General features: G+C 53.6%; 1 protein-coding gene across 3 annotated transcripts in view; it reads right to left on the minus strand.

Moving 5' to 3' along the window:
• The window catches only part of PRIMA1 (proline rich membrane anchor 1), a 60,066-nt gene extending 46,158 nt beyond the window's left edge, over nucleotides 1–13,908 (minus strand). For 2 of the 3 annotated variants that reach the window (XR_003134844.3, XM_025442861.3), the window contains exons 1-3: nucleotides 13,629–13,762; nucleotides 12,818–12,943; nucleotides 5,423–5,558 (exon numbers count right to left, since the gene is read on the minus strand). Coding sequence is in view for 2 of the 3 variants with exons in the window: in XM_025442861.3 (XP_025298646.1) it covers nucleotides 5,423–5,558; nucleotides 12,818–12,910 (229 nt within the window). In the remaining variant the exon portion in view is untranslated. The other variant, XM_035720132.2, reaches the window with a different exon arrangement.
• Nucleotides 13,909–18,771: the final 4,863 nt, after the last annotated feature.

Genomic DNA, 18,771 nt, shown 5'->3' on the forward strand with positions numbered 1-18,771 from the left:
CTCCTGTTCATGCTAAAAACCTAGGAGAGCCTACAAATCCTTAAAGAGCCAACTTGATCCTCAAGTTTCTAACCTGATGCTCCTTTGTCAGCAGACAGGGGCCAGCACCGTGTTTAAGTCACTCCCAAACTAGAGGCCAGGGACCTTTTATTATCACTACTGTTACTGTGGATTGTGAATATTATTTATTAGGGGCCATTTATTGCATGTGGCTTGGGCTCTGGGTTCTGCACTGTGTTAACTTTGTGGCACTGAATCCCCCCGGATCCCTCATACATGCAGCCGGTGTTATCATTAGCCCCATTTTTACAGATGCAGAAATTGAGGTTCCCAAGCAGTTAAGGATACCTTGACCAAATCACTTAGCTAGTGAGCAAGATTTGCCACCAGCTCAGGAGGGCAGGAGAGCCCAGCTGGGAGGCACTGGGGAGCCACAGGGTTTTGCAAACATGTCGTTTCTGCCACATGCAGCCTGTGTCATCTCCAGTCTTCCCAGCAATCCCTTCTCCAGTGGGTACCACCAGCCCCACTATACAGATGAGAGAACTGAGGCCCTAAAAGGGAATGTGATGTGCCCAGCGTCACAGAGCTAGGAGTGGAAGGGCCGGGTCTGCCTCTAGAGTCCCCTGACCTGATTGTCATTCGCTAGGACACTGGTTCTCAAAGTGTGTACCCCTCGCCAGCAGCAGCAGCTGAGAATGTGTGAGAAATGCAAATCGTCAGGCTCCACCCAGACCTACTGAAGCAAGAATTCAGGGGATCGGGTCCAGCAACCTGTGTTGAAACAAGCCCTCCACGGGATTGTGACCGCGCTCACATTTGAGAACCCCTGGTCATGTGTCTCCCGACGGCCCACAGCTTGCACAGGTTTACAAAGTGCAGATGACACTTCATTTTAAGTGCCAAGGGTTGTGGGCAGAGCTTGAGAAACAAAGAGCAGAGAGTGGAGATGCTCTTCCAAGCTCCCTCCCAATGGCAGATGGGACTCAGGCACGGCTGTCTCGCTACACTTCCCAGGGGGGCTGGGAGGAACGGCCCGGACCCACCCCCACCCCCCAGGAACACATCGCGGAGCTGCCCCTGTGAGCCATGAGTTCCAGCTGGAAACTGGGGTGCCAGTGTCCCTGAAAGTCTCATGACACAACAAAACAAAACACACCAAAACCAAATAAATCAACACCCCAAAACCACCCTCGCCTTTGCCAGAAGAAGAGTGGCCCAGCCAAAAGGAGACCCACTGTCCTGGTGAGGCTGCAGGACGCTCAGCACTCAAACCAGGACAGTCCTGGGCAAAACACGACAAGTTGGGTACCTCGAGCAGCAGCGTGCTGTTTGGAGGCGGAGGGAGGCCTGCCCGCCTGGCCGTGTGGAGAACACCCAACAATTTCTAAGGGTCACTTTTATGGGAGGCCATACAGGTCTGCATAAAGATGCACAGAGCTTTCTCTCCTCTTTTCTTCCTCTATCCTAGACCCAAGAGGGAAAGCCTTGAGCCTGGAACCTTCCACAACAGGCTAGAACTTTGAAGCATTGTTTGGTGTTTGCTGCATTTGTTTTTATGGTCACCGTCTACTAGGCAAATGATACCGGTTCTTCACTGACAGTAGTTCTATAGTTTTCTTTGGAAATAAATTTGTATACACGCAAAGGTGAGTCTATTTAAAGAAGCCCACACTCCGGCAGACGGACACTCCTTCAGCAGGGAGACTTCCGCTTGATCCTTGGGCTCCAAACTCTGAGCTTTGCTTCAGCTGCTCCCTCTCTTCCACCTGCCGGCCAGCCTCCCTCTGCTCCAGCCCGTCCAGCATCTACTGGAGAGTTCTTTCACGCCTTCCCAGGTCCTCCCCTCCAGCCCCCGCTGGGGAGGACACGTCCCTGTGCACCTCTGTGTGCCTCCAGCGTGCCCGAGGCAGACGCTGGGCACACACTGGCCAGCAAAGGAGAGGCCCTTGTGAGCAGAAGGGGTGCAAAGCACATCCATGGAACAAATGGGCAAAAGGCTGACACGCACCTAGAAACAGCATCTCCGGAAAGATGGCAGGAAAGGACACTCTTGCAAACTCCCTCTGCAAACTGAAGTTCATGAGGGCTCCCCCTCTCTTGCTCAGTGCTGATTCCTAGCCCTTGGCACAGTGCGCGGCACCTGCCGAGCTCTGTGCACACCTTCTGAATGAAGTGACCACAGGGGGGTTTCACTGCACCAAAGCCCAGTGCCCGCTGGGGGGTGGGGGGCTAGTTCTTTGGGGACTGTAGAACACTCTGAGGTTGTGGATGTGGCTCTATCTCTTTCTGATATTTATTGGGTACTGCTCGTGTGCAGGGGTGAGGCTGAGCTCAAGCAGGATGGAAAGAATATACAAAATCTTTTCTCTGCCACTGGTTTAATCTGCCTCCCATGTCTGCAGGTAGGTCACAGCTGAGGGCGGCATCCTCTGTCCTATCCCTGCCCAGTGTCCACGTCCTCATCCTTGAGCTATCGCTGCTCCATCCGGCTCTTCCCTTGGAGAGCCACCTCTCCTCCTCTGACCTCCCTCCATGTGGGCCAAGGCCAAAGGGGGTCATGTGGCCCAGGCCTGACCAATCAGCTTCTTCCCTCCCATAGGCCGCCACCACCACTGATCCAAGGACAGACATGTGACCCAAGCTGGTCCAGTTAAAGTCAGCCCCAGGACTTTGGCTGAGAGATCCAGAAAGGGAAGCTCCCTTTGTGGGAAGATTACTGACAGTAAGGGTGATGGAGTCCTGGAGCCTGGAGCCCCAGGGACCACGCCAGCCTGAGAGAAGAGGCAACCCAGGAGAAACCAGAAGAGAGAGAGGCAGAGACAGAAATCCAGTATCACCATCATACGAGGTCTGCTGCTGGGAAATCCTGACACATGAGCCAAGGAACTAACATCTCTCGCCCTGGTTTTAGCACGGCTTCAGCCACTTCAAGAGGCGTTTCTGCTCCGTGTAACTGAAGAAGCCCTGCCATAGGGTCAAGCCCCAGAAGCACTCAGCCCCAAAGCCCAACAGGAGGCTTCTGTCCCCTCACCAGAGGCACTCCCTCCCCGCTTCCCCTTCTCCGTAGCACCCAGCCTGGCGCCAGGCCCTCGTGGGTGGTCTGACACTGAGTTCTCCGCTCAACTCCAGTGTGGCAGCTCAGCCCAAGCCCATTCTCCACATTGTCAGGGAAGTTGATCTTTCTGAAGAAGACAACACAGAATCATGCCAGTTCCCCTGCTTAACGCCTCTGCGGGCTTGCAGCTATCCGTAGCAGATTCCTAAAGCATGGGGTGCTTGTCCCTGCAGTCAAGTGAGCTGATTGCAGATGGCACATGGACTCTGCACGCTAACACACTGAGACAGAACAAGAAACTTGGGCCCCCTTGGGTTCTCTCACGAGCCTTCTGATTTCTTTATAGAGAAAAATCTCCACGTGGTCCCACGAGGGCTCTGACAACGGTCTACCACTGGCTTCTATCCCTTTTAACAAAAAGAGGGGAAGCCTTGAGCCTGGAACCCTCTACAACAAGCTAGAGCTTTGAGACATTGTTTGGTGTTTGCTGCATTTGTTTTTATGGTCACCTTCTACTATGCAAATGATACCCGTTCTTCACTGACAGTAGTTCTATAAAGTTTTCTTTGGAAATGAATTTGTATAAACACAAAGGTGAGTCTATTTAAAGAAAAACCAAGGCAAAGAACAGGATGTGTTTGGATATGGGTGAATCACGTTTGGCAAACAGATTCACAGGATGAAAAGGTGATAGCTCGGCACACGAGGCCCCTCACAGTCCGCCCCTTGATCACTCCTTCAAACCCACTGAGGGGCTTGTGACTCCCATGATGAGTCTCACAAAGTCATACCTCCGAGCCTCCGCCCATGCCGTTCCTTCTGCCTGATGTCCTTTTCTCATACCCTTCTCATCAACCTAGAATAATCCTACTTATTCCTTCTGGGCCAGATGAATGGTACTGTTTTCTGTGGCCCAAGTACTCAAAGGTCTCGAGACCACCTGTGCTATCTCGGGCCACTTTTTTGCCAGTTGCGGACACTAAGGCCTTCCCTTCGAGACAGAGAGATCCCAGAAGACCAGAATGGTCTTTCCTCTCCACGTGTGGTGCAGAAGCTCAGTTAGCACAGGTTGTAGAAGGGACTCCCACTGGGGGGATATGGGCCCATCAGATGCAAGCACACCTGCAGACAGCACAAGCCCAGAGCCCAAACAGAGGGAAGGGGAAGATTTCTAAAGAAAGGGAGTGATCTCCAGAGGCAGGTGCCTGGGGCTGGGCCCCATGGCACAGCCTGGGGATTCCCTCAGGAGAGAGGAGGAGGTGAGCATCCCGGGCTACAGGGTCCTGCAGAGGCCAGGAGCAGAGGGCCGGGTAGGCCAAGCTTCTTGACTTTAACTTGCCTTTGGATCATCTTTGAACTTATCATGCCAATTCCTAAGCCACACTTTAAAAGAAATGGCTCCTGTGACACTGAGGGCCACACTCAGAGAAGCACAGGGCCACAGGTGTCAGCGACAAATGGAGACAGGTAAGGGCCCTACAGACAAAGTGCAGAAATGCATCTGAATGGCAAAGATCCTCCAGAACATTGCATCACTGTCTGGACCCCGAGAGCCTGAAGACACAGTCTACCAGAGAATGAGCATTGTCAGCGTTATTTAAAATATGCCCAAAATAATTCAAAGGAGAGGTGTTTAATGAGATAGATCCACGCACTACCACAGGCAGCGTACAGGCCGAACCCGGAGGGACCCATCCAAGATACAGGATCTCTTGTTCAGAGAGACCTTCTCCACTCGCAATTGTCAGCATGCGGCAACTTAACCCCTCCGAGTCAGGAGTCAGGAGGAGGCCATTTCTGGCCAAAGAAACCCTCCTTTGTTCGAATGACCAGGCAATCAAATTGCTCATAGATGAAATCAAGGCAGACCAGTGAGAGGGAGGTTTCGAGCAGAACTCGCTGCAAATGGATGTGAGGCATCTGCATGAGTTCACTCCCACTCCCTCCAAGTTGGGTCAGGTCATTACCAACCGCCTTCCTCAGGCGTGAGTTAAAATAGAGAAGTGAAAGCATGTGCACGCGTGGGGTCTTTAAGACCAGTCCGCTGGCTGCTCCCCCTCCCCTTCCAAGCTCTGGCCTTCAGAACCATCCAGGCCGAGTCACTCATCAAATGGAGATTGACTTTTATCTGATTAACCGATGGAGAAACATCCTCCTCCATCTCGCAGGAACATTCTGTGGGAAAGGCGTTTTGCAGTCTGCAGGGAAAGTTGGGCCTTGGCTTCCCTCCTGCTCGGCCAGTGGAAAAATACAAAGGAAGCGAGGCTGTCCTCTGCTCTGCTCCCGGGTCCTTCCCGGGCCCAGAAAACACAAAGAGAACCCCGCGACAAAGCAAACCCCAGAGACGAGAGAGCCTTTCCTTACCTGGGGCTGAGAGGAGTCTGGGAGGCGGTGGGGGTGGCGGCGGCGGGGGCAGCAAGGGAGGGGGTCGGCACTGGCAGATGTGTGGACAGCTGTCGGCCACCTTGGAGCAGGACTTCTGCGGCTCACCGTGCGTCACCTGCAGAAATGGGTGCAGGTGCGCAAGAGATGACAGTGAGGCCACTGGAGCAGAAACAGGCCCACCCACCCCGACACACCCAGCCAGGCTGCAACTGTGGGTCCTGCCCCCCAGACCCTTGAGGGAGGAAGGCAGGAGTCGGGGTGGCTCAAAGGGGAATAATGGTGTGCGAGGCTGGCCTAGCAGGTTTAGAGACCCACGTCTTATCCCCAGCTCTACCAGGGACCTGCTATGAGACGGCGGCAAGTGACTTGGCTTTTAAGAGGGAGACGGGGCAAGAGGAGTGGCTGCCCGAGGTTCCCACGCCCAGGCGGCGACAGGATGCCTATTCTGACTCCTCTGTAACCTGAATCAGCCATTCCTGCAGGCCTCAGGGCTACAGCGCAAGGCCAAGCACGCCCCTCCTCTCCGCCCACAGCTCCCGAAAGCCTTCCTGTGTCCACACAGGGCCAAGGCACCCCCAACCTGAGGGAGGAAGCTTGCCCAGCCAGGCTAAGTGAGCAAAGGTGGCCCAAGTGGTCTTGTGGGAAACACACCCGACCGCACCGTCCACATCCTCCCAATAATCCCTGGGCGCTTGCCCACAGCTCCGGAGCTCACGTGGCCATGAGGCCGTGCTTGAGAGGCCCCTGGCAACATTTCCAGCCCCACCTCACCCATGCTCTTAGCTTCTTTTTTTTTTTTTTTAAGATTTGATTGATTGATTGATTGATTGATTGATTTATTCATTCATTTGAGAGAGAGCGCGCACAAGTTGGGTGCAGAGGGAGAGGGAGAAGCAGGCTCCCTGCTGAGCGGGGAGCTTGATTCAGGACTGGATCCCAGAACCCTGAGATCATGTCCTGAGCCAAAGGCAGACACTTAGCTGACTGAGCCACAAGGAGGCCATGCTCTCAGCTTCTGTTCTGCCCTCAACGCCCTCCTTCCAGGCCCTGGACCCCGGCCACAGCACCCCTCCTTTGCATATGCTTCTCCAGTATCCCACAACATTCTCCTCACACCCTTCTCTGACTTCTTCTATTACTGGCTACAAGCTCCTCAGGGAAGCATCTCTGAGCAGCTCAGATCTCCCTTTATAGGCTCTCCTGGCACCCGTGTGTACTCTGTGGGGCAAAAATCGACATTTGGGTGATTATCTCTTTCCTACCTGTCTTCACCATTGGATCAGAAGCTCTATGGAGGAAGGCGCCCCGCCTTTTTTTTTTTTTTCTCTCACTAAGAGAATGCCTGGCATCCAATAAATATTTGGTGAATGAATGAATATTAAAACCTGGCCCAGAATCCATGCCTCTTGACTCCCAATCTGGTGTTTTTTTTCGACACCAGTCTTTAGTCCTTCACCTGTAAATAAGGATGGGGCTATGCTTGACCAGCAGTTCCCAACCCTGACCACACATGAGAATCTCCCAGGCAGCTTAAAAAATACTCATGCTTGATCCTTTCCCAAGACCAATTAAATCAGAATTTCTGCAGGTGGAGCTGGGCATGGCTATTTTGTTTCATTTTCCCAGGTTAGACTTCTGCTGTACAGCCAGTGTGAGCACTGCTGGTTTAGATGAACCACCAGCACCCCTCCCGAGGGCAGAGCGCCCTAACCCATGAGCCTAGGGTTGTGTGCCTGTCCCAGGGACCAAGCGGATTTAAAGGCATGAAGGAAAGAGTTGGTGGGCATCACCAACCTCAGTGAAGTCCCTAGTAACTTCTCTGGCTCATCTCCGGGGAGTAGAAACCCAGAATCCCAGTTTCTCCGCAACCAGCTACCTGTGGCCTGCCGGGAAGGGCATTCCATAGACTGCCTTTGGAGGTCAAGGCAGCCCTTCCTCCTCAAGTGTCCTGGGCTGGCAGAGAGGGCCCCTGGGGCTCCGATGCAAACAGGCTGGGTGATGACCACTGGGTGATGGCGGCTGGAGGTGGGCTGATTTACAGCCCTATCTTAATATCTAGGAGACCAAGAAGCTGCTGCTCACCACCTTTTAGTGTTCTTAGAGGGCCTTGGACTGTGTTTCAAACTCCAAAGGTGATCTCATCTCCCATTGGGAAGAGCAGATCCTTGGATGGTGAGCCTCTGCTAGTTAGTTACCGGGGATGCCTAACTCCCTACATGGCAGAGGCACCCCCACTGGCTTCTCACCAAGGCACCTGTCAGTTCTCCCGTGCTCATCGAGCCTCCCTCCTCTTGGTTCCGACCTTCTGAGACCTTGGGGGTTGCTCGAAGGCTCCATTCTGCCAATGCCGGCCTCTAAGTCTCTCCTCTGCTGGACTCTACCAGTATGTAAACATCGCGCAATGCCACCGCCAAAACAAGGAGTCCTCCACTCTCCGAGGGGCAATTTATGCGAGAGTTCATGAGGAGCACATCTGCTTAACCTGGCCCAACACGATGACCCATTTTTGTGAGAGGGTACAAGGGCGCAGATGTGTACAAGAGTTTAATGTGACAAAATTAGCTGCAGGGAAGCCGGGGCCAAGTTTCAAGGCTGAAGGGGGAGGCATGACAACAAAGGAGCACATGGCATTTAAACAAATCTATGGTTCCTTGGTCTCTCGGAAAATGGCCCCAGTGAAATGGGAGCAAACACAACTGCTTAGCCAATGGCCCTCACAAAAGTGTCCAGTTTGGGGTGTCTGAACTTCTCTCTGAGCGGCAGGCCCCACTTGGGGCTGTTCACCGGAGTTTGGTCCAGCGCAAGCCTGTGGCCACTGAGCCGCTCTTAACTGACAGTAGGTTACACTGACCTTTATCTACTTGCCAACTTCCCGAACCCCATGTTCCGCACTCCCATCCTTCCCATTAGATCCACCTGCCCAGGGCTGCTGCTTCACCTTATAATCTCTGGGTGGCGCTCTGCTCACTGTTTCGTAATGTCTGTTCCCCACACTGAGCCAGGGAGCCTCTTGGGGCAGGCAGGTGGGTAGGCCTGTGTTTCCTTAGTCCTATCAGGTGCGCCTTCCTGAGCCCTGCTAGGCGTCAGCCATGGGAACGGGGTTCTGGTTTCCTGGCAAGGATAACTGAGAGAGGCAAGTGGTATCATGGAGGCTTACAGGGGGGCAGGGGGAGGCCAGGCCCCGAGAGGCTAAGTCATGTACCAAGATTTCACAGGGCCCTGCATTCAGTTGGTACATAATGAAAAGCTGTGTTGGGGGATGGTCTGCCCATCAGTGGAGAAACACAGGATCTATTCTGCTCCCCAACTCTGGGTCCACTTGGGGGTTCTGTGGAGGGTAGTGTTGTATTTAGACCAGTAGTGGGGAGACCTCAGCATTGAAAGCTTGTCTCAACACCTGGCTTGCTTGGTTTGCATCTTGGGGAGTCCCACAAGGAGAAGGAACTTTCCCTGAAGCCACCAGCTCTTGGCTGGACGTGGCTAAGCAGGAGCAGAGGCTCAGAGAGGTCGATGACTTGCCGAAGGCCCACAGAACCAAAGGTGGCATCATTACTTCCCGCGACCGCTTTTGTTCTAGTCCTGCTGTCCCCTGCCTTCCTGTCCCTGCTCTGTAGCATCTCCCTGGCACCAGGATCTTGTCAATGCTGCAATCATGGAGAGGGGGCTGAGGCACAGGTAAGTCTCGCAGTCACCCTGCTGCTCCATGGCCATCAGTTCCCACTCACTCCTGGCCAGTCCACCCAACTTTCTGGTTCAGGGGATGTTACCTCCCTGCATCCATCATCAATTTCTCCCCATTCCCACCACCACCATCCTAAACCAGGATGCCATCCTTTCTCCCACTGGGCAGCAGCAGCCTCTCACACAGAACCACAAGATAAAATATAGGACACCTTGTTAAATTTTAGACTGAACAACAATTTTTAGTGTAAGTATATCCCAAATATTGGATGGGCTATACTTACACTAAAGCATGAGCTGTTTATTTGAAAGTCAATTTTAACTGCCCTGTATTTTTACCTGCTAGATCTGGCAACCTTCCCCTCCCTAGCGTCTTTGCCCCTTGCCTCACTCCCACCTCCCCCAATCCGTCTTTTCCCTGGGCCTAGACCGAGATTTCGAAAATGCCAGCCTGAGTCTGAGTCATTTCTTGCTTAAAACCTTCCATGGCTCCCATAGGCCTCAGGATCAAGTCCAGGATGTAAGGCACAATGTTAGTGGTTTATAACAGTGGCCTTATCTGGGACTTTCCGCCTCCGTGGTTCTTCCAATGCCCCATTCGCTCCTGTGGACACTTCATTTATGCTGACCATACTCCTGTCTTGTCCTTGTCTATGCTTCAGCCAAAGCACTACATCTGTGAGGCTTCTCGGACTCTTCCACAAGATCTCTCCCCAAGCCATCTGCTCCTGTTGAGTTCTCTTACCTATAATTACTTAATTATCTCTCCAGCATCAGACTGTCGGTGCCATGAGGGCAGGGACCACTAGGTCCTCTGCACTTAACACAGGGCCTGGCAAACAGCAGGTGACCAATAAACGCCACTGACAAGATAACCCAAGCTGTAGTGACTGATCATAGGAGGAGTTCAGCATTGCTGGTGGCTCCTCTTCAGCACAGAGACCTATAGGCCGGGGTCAGAGCCTGTCTCCCTAGAGGAAGTCCACAAAGATGACGGCTCCTGGTATCTTTTATGGAGACAGGCCAGCACCACAGTAACTTGATGAGACACACTCCTGTCACACCTAATAAATTTGCCAGCCTGTCATCCTCTTTGCTTGCAAAAAAAAGGAATCATCTGGAAGTGAACTTACAAGAACCCCAAATCACAAAAGCTTAGAATCTCAATTCTAGACATATTAAAGAAGAAAAGGGAAAGGCTAAGGAATGCCCCCACCAACCTTGCGGCAATTTAAATGTCATCTGACTTTAATGATTACGTTTCTTATCCTCTGGGCAGCAGCCAGAGGCTTCAGGCTGATTCCAAGGTGGGAACCTGGTGCTTTGCTGGGAGGGGTGGGGGTGGGGGGGCGGGGGGGGGGACCTGACCACAGGTCTCTTGCTTCACCAATTATCCTATTAATTACAGCTCTTTGCAAATGTTGGTCTCACTCTTGCAAATGTTTACAACTTGGGGGAGTCTTCTGGCAAAATGCTTATGAAAGCACAGAGAGCTCCGAGTTCTTTCTCTATATTCAAGAAATTCCTAGGATGTGACAGATTTGTCTCTCCGCTTAGAGGGAAATACATGGCTTCATGCACTTGTAGCTTTCTCTACTCACGTTGGTTCCACTGGATTCAGCTCTTTTGCTTAAAAACCAGACCCATCCATTCGAGAGCCCCTCTGCCCTTGGCTTTCTCAGTGTCTTATCATTTGTAGATTAATTTTTCCAGAGCCTCCTGCCAACATTTTGCCCATTTTACTTGTCTAGAGGACTCCTTTTCTAATTGATTTTCACGAAAATTGATTTGTATTGAGTAACAGCATCTGAAACACATACACACACACACACACACACACACACACTTGGGTAAGCACTGCCTGGCTGAAGGACATTGTTAAAAAACTGAGCTGCTTTCATGACATTATTTCTTTTGGTGGCGACGGTGGGGAGGTAGCGGGTCAGCTGTTTGAATCCTGCTAGTCCATACCACAGAATTTCAGCCTTGGAGGCTGACAACAGCATCACGCTGCTCCCTAAGAGTGTTAGGGAAAACTGTAAACAGATGAATATAAAAATGAAGTGAACTTGTGCTCGCTTCAGCAGCACATATACGAAAAATGAAGTGAACTTAACATTTGAGGCTCAACAAAAACTTGCACAAGGGAAGCTGGTCCCAAGCCGCCCAAGTGTTTAGAAGTGACAAAATCTGGAATCCTGAGGAGGCACAGCTGAGTTTAATAACTGCCGTTTCACACATTAAACAAAGCTGTCAATTAAGGAAGGAAAACAATCGTGAGGGAGACAGAGGCAAGCCAGGGATGAGAGCTGAGGATGAAGCCGGGCGCTGGGGCTGGGAGTGGGGACTCCTGGCTGACCCACCCACTCAACCGACATCCTGCTTCCAGCATGAGAGCTCCCGGTGCTCCCGGATGGTCACCCCAGTCACCATCGGAACATCAGAGCAGGACGCAGGACGGACAGCTGGTTCCCAGCGGGGCCCCATCGTCTGGGGCAGCTCAAGGACTCAGCAGACCGGCAAGTGGTCTCATCCTACCCCCCCTTCTTTGGTGTATCACTCCCTACTCAGGGCAACCATGCGAAAGATCCCCAACGCCCACCCCCTTGGCAAATGCCACCAGAAGAACGCAAAGCCGCAAAACCCCCAGAGTTGGGGATTTCAATGCTCAAACAGTAAAAATGTCCTCCAGTGCCTGCGGAACCGCTGAAAATTCAAAAATGTCCAACAGACTGTGTAGTGATCAAGAGAGTACCTGGCCACCCAGATGGAAGAGCAGCGTGACAATTACTCCATAGATAATGGCAGCCACAGCCACCACTAGTATTCATAATGGTCCAGGCGCTACACTAAGCAATCTTTACTCCCTTGGGGGGCTTAACGACAGCACTGTGAGGACCGAGAAACCAGGGCCCAGAGAGGCATTGCCTGAAGCCCTGAGCCGGTGAGGGGTAGAGCTGGGGCTCAAGATGCAAAGCTGACACCAAAGTCCACTTCACCACTCCATGGCACCACTGATCATGGACATTCTAGGAGGTGCCAGGGGCCATGCTGTCTGACCCTCTCTCTGACCCTAACAGAAGTAACCCCAATTGGCGGCCCCCTGGCCTGTGCCCCGGGGTCTCCCGGGCTCCAGCCCCAGGCAGTCCTTACAGATGGACGATTTCTTCCTACCTCCCCACGAGTGGCCACCATGCACCATCTGTCCACGTCCCCAACTCCACTGCCTGCAGGAAGCACAGCCCTAGGTATGGTAAGTCCAGTTTGAGAACGCCAAGTGGAAGTTTACTAGTGATGCTGGTGGCAAATAAAGAATGTTATCCTTCTTGGGATCATTTTCTTTTTAAGTTTGTAAAAGCTCTAAGGTTTCTTTCCCCCCATTTCTGCAACAGAATGTTATTACCAAGACGGCACTGTTCCAAGGCCCTGTCCTGTAGGCCGTAGCAGGCCAGGGCTGAGCTTTACCTTGGACTTTTCCCGCATCTTTTCAGGGCCCAGTATTGGGGGAGGGGGTGCCTAGGGATAGTGGGAGGGCATGCACCTTTTCTTTGGTAAACTCTCCCCAGGAGCAATCAGAGGGGCGGCTGCAGGAAGCCAGGGTCGTGGGAGTGAAGGGCACCCCTCCCCCAGGTCCTGCCCAGGAGGAGATCCTCCAGCCGTGAAGTCAGCCCACACCGCCCCGCCGCCGCTCACCTGCACGAAGCCCCAGAGCGGGTGGAGCGCGCAGTGCAGCAGCAGTGAAGGCCAGCAGCAGCCACGGCGCAGCACCAAGTCCCGGAGAAGCATCTCGGCCCGTGGCACCAGCGCTCCCGGGGCGAACTGTCAGGGGAGCAAAGCCCGGGTGAGGCGGGCGCCGCGCGGGCACCATCGCCGGCGCGAGCACCCGCACACGCAGCAGTCGGAGGTGGGCCGGCACGCCCCGCACCCTGGGGCACCCTCGTAAATCCAGCTGCCCCTTCAATCCAGCTTGCACACTGGCTGACCCTTCGGGCACATTCACAGAAGCCATGCATCCCAGAACACTCAACCCTGGTGCACACCCCCCAGAACCTTATGTGTATACCTCGGCCCCGTGCACACCCCCAGAATCCTGCGTGCACATTTTGGTTCCGTGCACACCTCCAGAAACAGCCAGGCACTCTTCACCGAGCCCGGTGCATTTCTCCCAGAAACCTCCCCAGTCATGCACAACTCACTCCTACGGTGAGCACACTTCAAACCCGGGGCGGGCACCTCTCACCCTGCCTGCACACCCACAGGAACGGCCGTGCACACCCCCCGGCTCCCGCACGCACGCTCGCGGACCCTGCATGCACGGCCCCGGGAAACCACACGCTGCGTGCACCCTCTCTGCCCCGCCGGCCCTCACTGCGCACACTGCAACATGGGCACCTCCGTGCGCACCCCGGTTGCCCTCGCGCGCTCTCCCCGGCCTCCCGCTCCGGGGCGCGAGCCTCCCCCCGGTCTCCGTCCCCGCCCGCGCCGCTCCAGGGCCTCACGCCACCTTGCCTGGCGGCGGCCCCGCCGCTCCTCGGCGCGGGGAAGGGAGGTCCACGCTCCCCCCGCGGCGGACTGCTCCCGAGCCGCCGGACGGCCCCCATTTAAAGCCAGCCGCCTCCCCGGTCCCCCGCCCTCTAGGCGGGGCCTCGGTCCTCACCCTGGCGGCTGCGCGGGCGCCCGGGGGCTTCACACGCCGGGAGGAGCGCCGGGCACCGGAGCAAAAGTTTGCGCGCGGCTGGGGCCTCGCGGGCTGCCCAGCGGGGGCCGGGAGCTGTGCGCCCGCACGGGGCGCGGGGCGCGGGGCGCAGGGCGCGGCGGCTCGCGGAGGCTCCCGGCCGCGCCCGGGGCCCGGGCGGGGGGGCGGCCGAGCCGGGGGGGGGGCCGGGGGGCGGGGAAAGTCTCCTCCGAGCCGCCCGGAGCCGGCGGCGCGAGCCTCCCCGGGTCCCCGCCCTTCCCGGTGGCGCCGCGCGGCTGCCCGGGGCGCGGGGGTGCCCGAGCTCCCCTCTCCGGCCGCGCTGGCCCGCGAGAGGCGCTGCCCCGGGGCGCCCGCTGGGGCAGCAGGGCTGCGGGCGGAGGCGAAATAAATAATGCACGAAAAAGGAAAACAGACGTGAGCCCCGCCGGAGCCTCGCCCGCCTCCCGCCCCGGGCTGCGCTCCCGCCCGCGCTCCCCGCCGCCGCCGCCAGCGCCGCTGCAGTGATTCCTCGTCTCCATCTAGCGAGGCTATTGTGTACTGGGCGCTTAATAATTTATTTATTCACCCGCGAGGAAGAAGACTCCCGGCTCCCGGGGGACTTGCTCCGGGCCTGCCCTGCCCCCAGGTTCTCCGCGGCGGCGGGAAGGGGGCCGGGACCGACTCGAGGAGACCCCTTTCTGCGCTCGGGGCGCGCGGACTGCCTCCCCTCCCCCGCCCATGCGGACCGGCAGGCTCCCCTGGGTGCCGGGGCGGGAAGGTGCGAGGCGCCCCACCCGGGGCGAGGGCCCTTGCCGTCCCTCCTGACTCCCAGCACGGGGACCTCTCCGACCACTCGCTGCGTCTTGGAGGGAGTTGCCCGTGGCCCCGGGGAGGACCTCTCCCTCTCCCCTCTCCGACTCCTCTGTTGGACGCAAGATTATCAACAAGTCGTCGAGAAGTGGCCTGTCACGTTTCTTTGAAACCCGCTGCCCCCGGCCTCCCAGCCCGCAGCGCAGGTGCGCGCAGCTGCCCTGGATGGAAGCGCTTGGGAAGCGCTTGGACTGGTGGACTGGCCTTCCAGAAGGCCCCCAAGGCATGGGCAATCCTATTTTTAGGTTGAGCGAGGGAGGGAACCAGGAGCTCCTGGGACCAGGAGTGGAGAGTCAGACACCGTAGCTAATTTCCTAAAGAAACATTTATTTAGTCCTGTTCTCAGTGTCTGTGGGCACCCAGGTCACCCCACATAAACGCACACTCTAAGTATGAATTACCCTGCAGACCAGTTTGCAGACCAGTTTCCTAGGGACCTCTCTCCTGCAGAGTGCTGCCCCAAGACTGTTGTTCTCCATGTCAACTCTTGGGCAAAGACGTGGAGATAGGGGCACCGGGGTGGCTCAGTGGTTGAGTGTCTGCCTTTGGCTCAGGTGGTGATCCCCGGGTCCTGGGATTGAGTCCAGAATCAGGCTCCCCAGGAAGGAGCCTGCTTCTCCCTCTAACTATGTCTCTGCCTCTGTGTGTCTCTTGTAAATAAATAGATAAATAAATAAATAAATAAATAAATAAATAAATAAATAAATAAAATCTTTTTAAAAAAGAGATGTGGTGATACTTGTTCATTCATTCATTCATTCATTCATTCCATGCATAGTATCCGTGAGCACCTACTAAGGGCCAGACAGAGCATTTGAGGCTGGGTATACAACAGAGGACAAGTGAGATGTTGGTGCTGCCTGCAGGGGCCAGCATGGAGGGAGGACGCATGGGAAGAAAATGCTGGAGATGGGACTCCCCGGGGGAATTTTTTTTACCACTAGCTTGAAGCAGTTGAATGAGTCACAAAATTGAGCCACTGTTTTGTCAGCTGAGGTCAAAATAACACTGATTATTGTAATGCCTTTCTACTTAAGCAAGTCAGGGTATTTTGTTCAGTTCACGATATCAATCTTTCCATGTGGCGACACCTGTCATGTTTCTATATGGAGCTCTTTACCACTTAAAAAATGTCCTCGGGATTCCTGGGTAGCTCGGTGGTTAAGCACCCGACTCTTGATTTCAGTTCAGGTCGTATCAGGGTGGTGAGAACAAGGTCTGAGTTGGGCTCCCCACTCCATGGGGAGTCTGCTTGAGATCCTTTCTCTCCCTCTGCCCCTCCCCATTCTCTTTTTCTCTTAAAAATTTTTTTTTCTTAAAGATTTTACTTATTTATTTATGAGAGACACACAGAGAGAGATAGGGACATAGGCAGAGGGAGAAACAGGCTCCCTGTGGGGGGACTCGATCCCAGGACCCCAGAATCACAACCTGAGCCCAAGGCAGATGCTCAACCATTGAGCCATCCAGGTGCCCTCCAAAAGATCTTTTTTTTTTTTTTTTTTAAAGATCTTTTTTAAAAATGTTCTTTATATCACATTTTAACGCAATTCTCACAACTCTGTGAGCCAAAGGTAATTGCTCCACTTGACAGGTTGGGAGACGTGAGGAACTTGCCCAGGATCACACAGCTGCTCACCTGGGATTCAGAGGTACTGACCCCCAGACAGCCGTTCACGTCTTTGGGAGGACCTACGCAGATTTTATATGTTGAAAAGCCTGCATTAAACATTCTGGCCTTCAGTACTCCTGTACTGGATCCAATCTGTGTACCTCTGGAGTGTCACTTGGTCCCATAGCCTCCTGGCCCTCCTAACAAAGTGGAATGTCACAGCATTATGGTGAAGACTAGGCTCTGTCATGGGCCCCCTCAAGCCCTGGCAGGACGGTGGGAGGCTGTGGCTCCTCCCACCCTTTCTGGACTCAGATGGCCACCCACACCACAGGACCTGGGATCTGCTTACAGGGGGCCAGGTAACTCTATTCAGATACGCAGGGGAGTTAAACCTCGGAGTAAATTTTGACCAATGAAAGACGAGAGGACAGACCTGGTATCTGGATCATAGTGGTCCCATCTGGCCTTATGGGCTATAGGCATGACAAAGCAACTGGCAGTGTTTCCTTCTGAAGACATGGCCTGCTCAAAAGTGCACAACCTTGTGTTTCCTTCCCACCTGGCCTGCTTCCCTCCCCTTTCCCCCTTATTTTTGTCACCCTCAATAAAATGTCAATGGGCAAGCATTATTGCTTCATGCTCTGTGTCCCCATGAACTACAGACAAGTGATACCACAAGTGGCTCCAAGAAGCAGATTTTCAGGATGGGATGTGGGAGCTGGGTTTCCTGTCTCTCTAAAAGCAATAGGGGCCCCATTACTCATGAAAACCAGGGTCATACATGGCATATAGGAATATTACGATTTCTAAAGCTTCCCCCATGGCTACTTGGAATGAGAGGCAAGTAGAAGGCAAGACTTTGGGAGGTCATGTGGCTGCCATACATGATCAGTGTGAGGGAGATGATCATCATAAGGATTGTGGGGTTTGATGGCTTCTGACAGTACTGGAGGTTTTCTGGAGAGACAAGGACAGGTTCATGGAAACCATTGGCCAACTGAAGGCATGCTTGTGAACTCTTTAAGGTCACTCTTAGCTCTTGACAGCCACAAAACAGACTGTGCTGAAAATCAGGCTGGATCTGGTTGTATGGTGGCAGAGCTGAAAAGCAAAACTCAGCTTGCAGCCACACAGGACATGTCCTATGTCCACGTCAGGACTCTGATAGGGAAAAAGTTGGATCCTGTGATCTGGAATAGAGACATTTGGGTGACAAGCCCTGAAAATCTTGGACCTACAAAAGTCCCTAAATCTGTTGGCTGGTAGAAGAACCTCTTTCCTTCTTTGTCAGAATAAAGCAGCTCCTCTTGGCCTAGAGAGCAAGCAATGACCTAATTTGTAGCAGGTGCCTTGCAACATGGTGCTTGTTCTCATGACAATAGCCTATGGGAAATAAGGTGAGATGCCAGAACTTCTTTGGCACACAATTAAAAAAGGAACAGAAGGCACAGAGAGCTGGGAATATTAGAATCATCAGACCCAAGAGCCTACCAGTTGGCTATGTTTCCTGGGATGGCCCTGAGGGCATTCCCTTTATTGTGCCAGAAAGAAAAGCCCTGGTGGGAGTAGGGGAAGCACCAACATCTTTGAGAAGCTCAGTGGTGGCAATCCTCTGAAGGCCGTGTCTGGGACAAGGTGGCGACATAGATTCACTAGTACCAAAAACTAGCTGGTCTACTTTGTCACAAGAGGCAAAGGGGATACAATTACCCAGTGGAAAGCAAAGCTGGAGTGGCAATTAGGGTGTCTTGAGCCAGAGGTGTCTATGTCAATGGCTAGTAGGTCATGGTGTCGCTAGGGATGAGATCGATAGAGAGCTGACAAGGTTATTGCTCGATGTGTATGAATTTTCTTTAAAATAATCAAAAGCGTTAGAGCAAAAAGATGACATCAGCTACTGCAGTGGAAAATTATTTGAGTTTTTCTCACGAGGCAGAGCCCATTGATTGAAAGGGAGGCTGGGTTCCTCTGAAGGGCATGCAATGCCAATGAGTCCTAAGATCAGTCACCACCAGTGGTGATTTGACTTGTGAAAGGTATGGTACATGGAGGACCAGGCTCCAACAGGTCCAGAAGGAACTGGTAAATTATCTAAACAGGTGCCCTAGATCCTCCTCTCACCCACTTCTATTTAAGTTCTTCTTCCATAATTTGTATCTAGAATCTCAAAGGGGGCTTTCATATGCCAGTCTGCTAGAGGAAGAAAAGGACCAGTTTCTCATCTACACACAGGTCAACACACTCTGTTGGTGCTCATTGGAAATAGCACTGTTGCATTACATCCCCTTTCCAGGGTGGAAGGAGAGGGGGCCGGAAGTTCAGATATACATCTGGATCCTACACTGGGGTAAGTGTTTAGGATTAAGGAAAGAATGAGAGAAATCCAAGGGCATAGAGCGCAGGTAAACAATAAAGGCATAAACGCATGGGAGTAGACACAAGGGGTATGGATGTGTCTGCCCTATATTAATACTCACCAGAGAGTAT

This window comes from Canis lupus, chromosome 8 (genome assembly GCF_003254725.2).
Source record: "Canis lupus dingo isolate Sandy chromosome 8, ASM325472v2, whole genome shotgun sequence".
Taxonomy (NCBI): domain Eukaryota; kingdom Metazoa; phylum Chordata; class Mammalia; order Carnivora; family Canidae; genus Canis; species Canis lupus.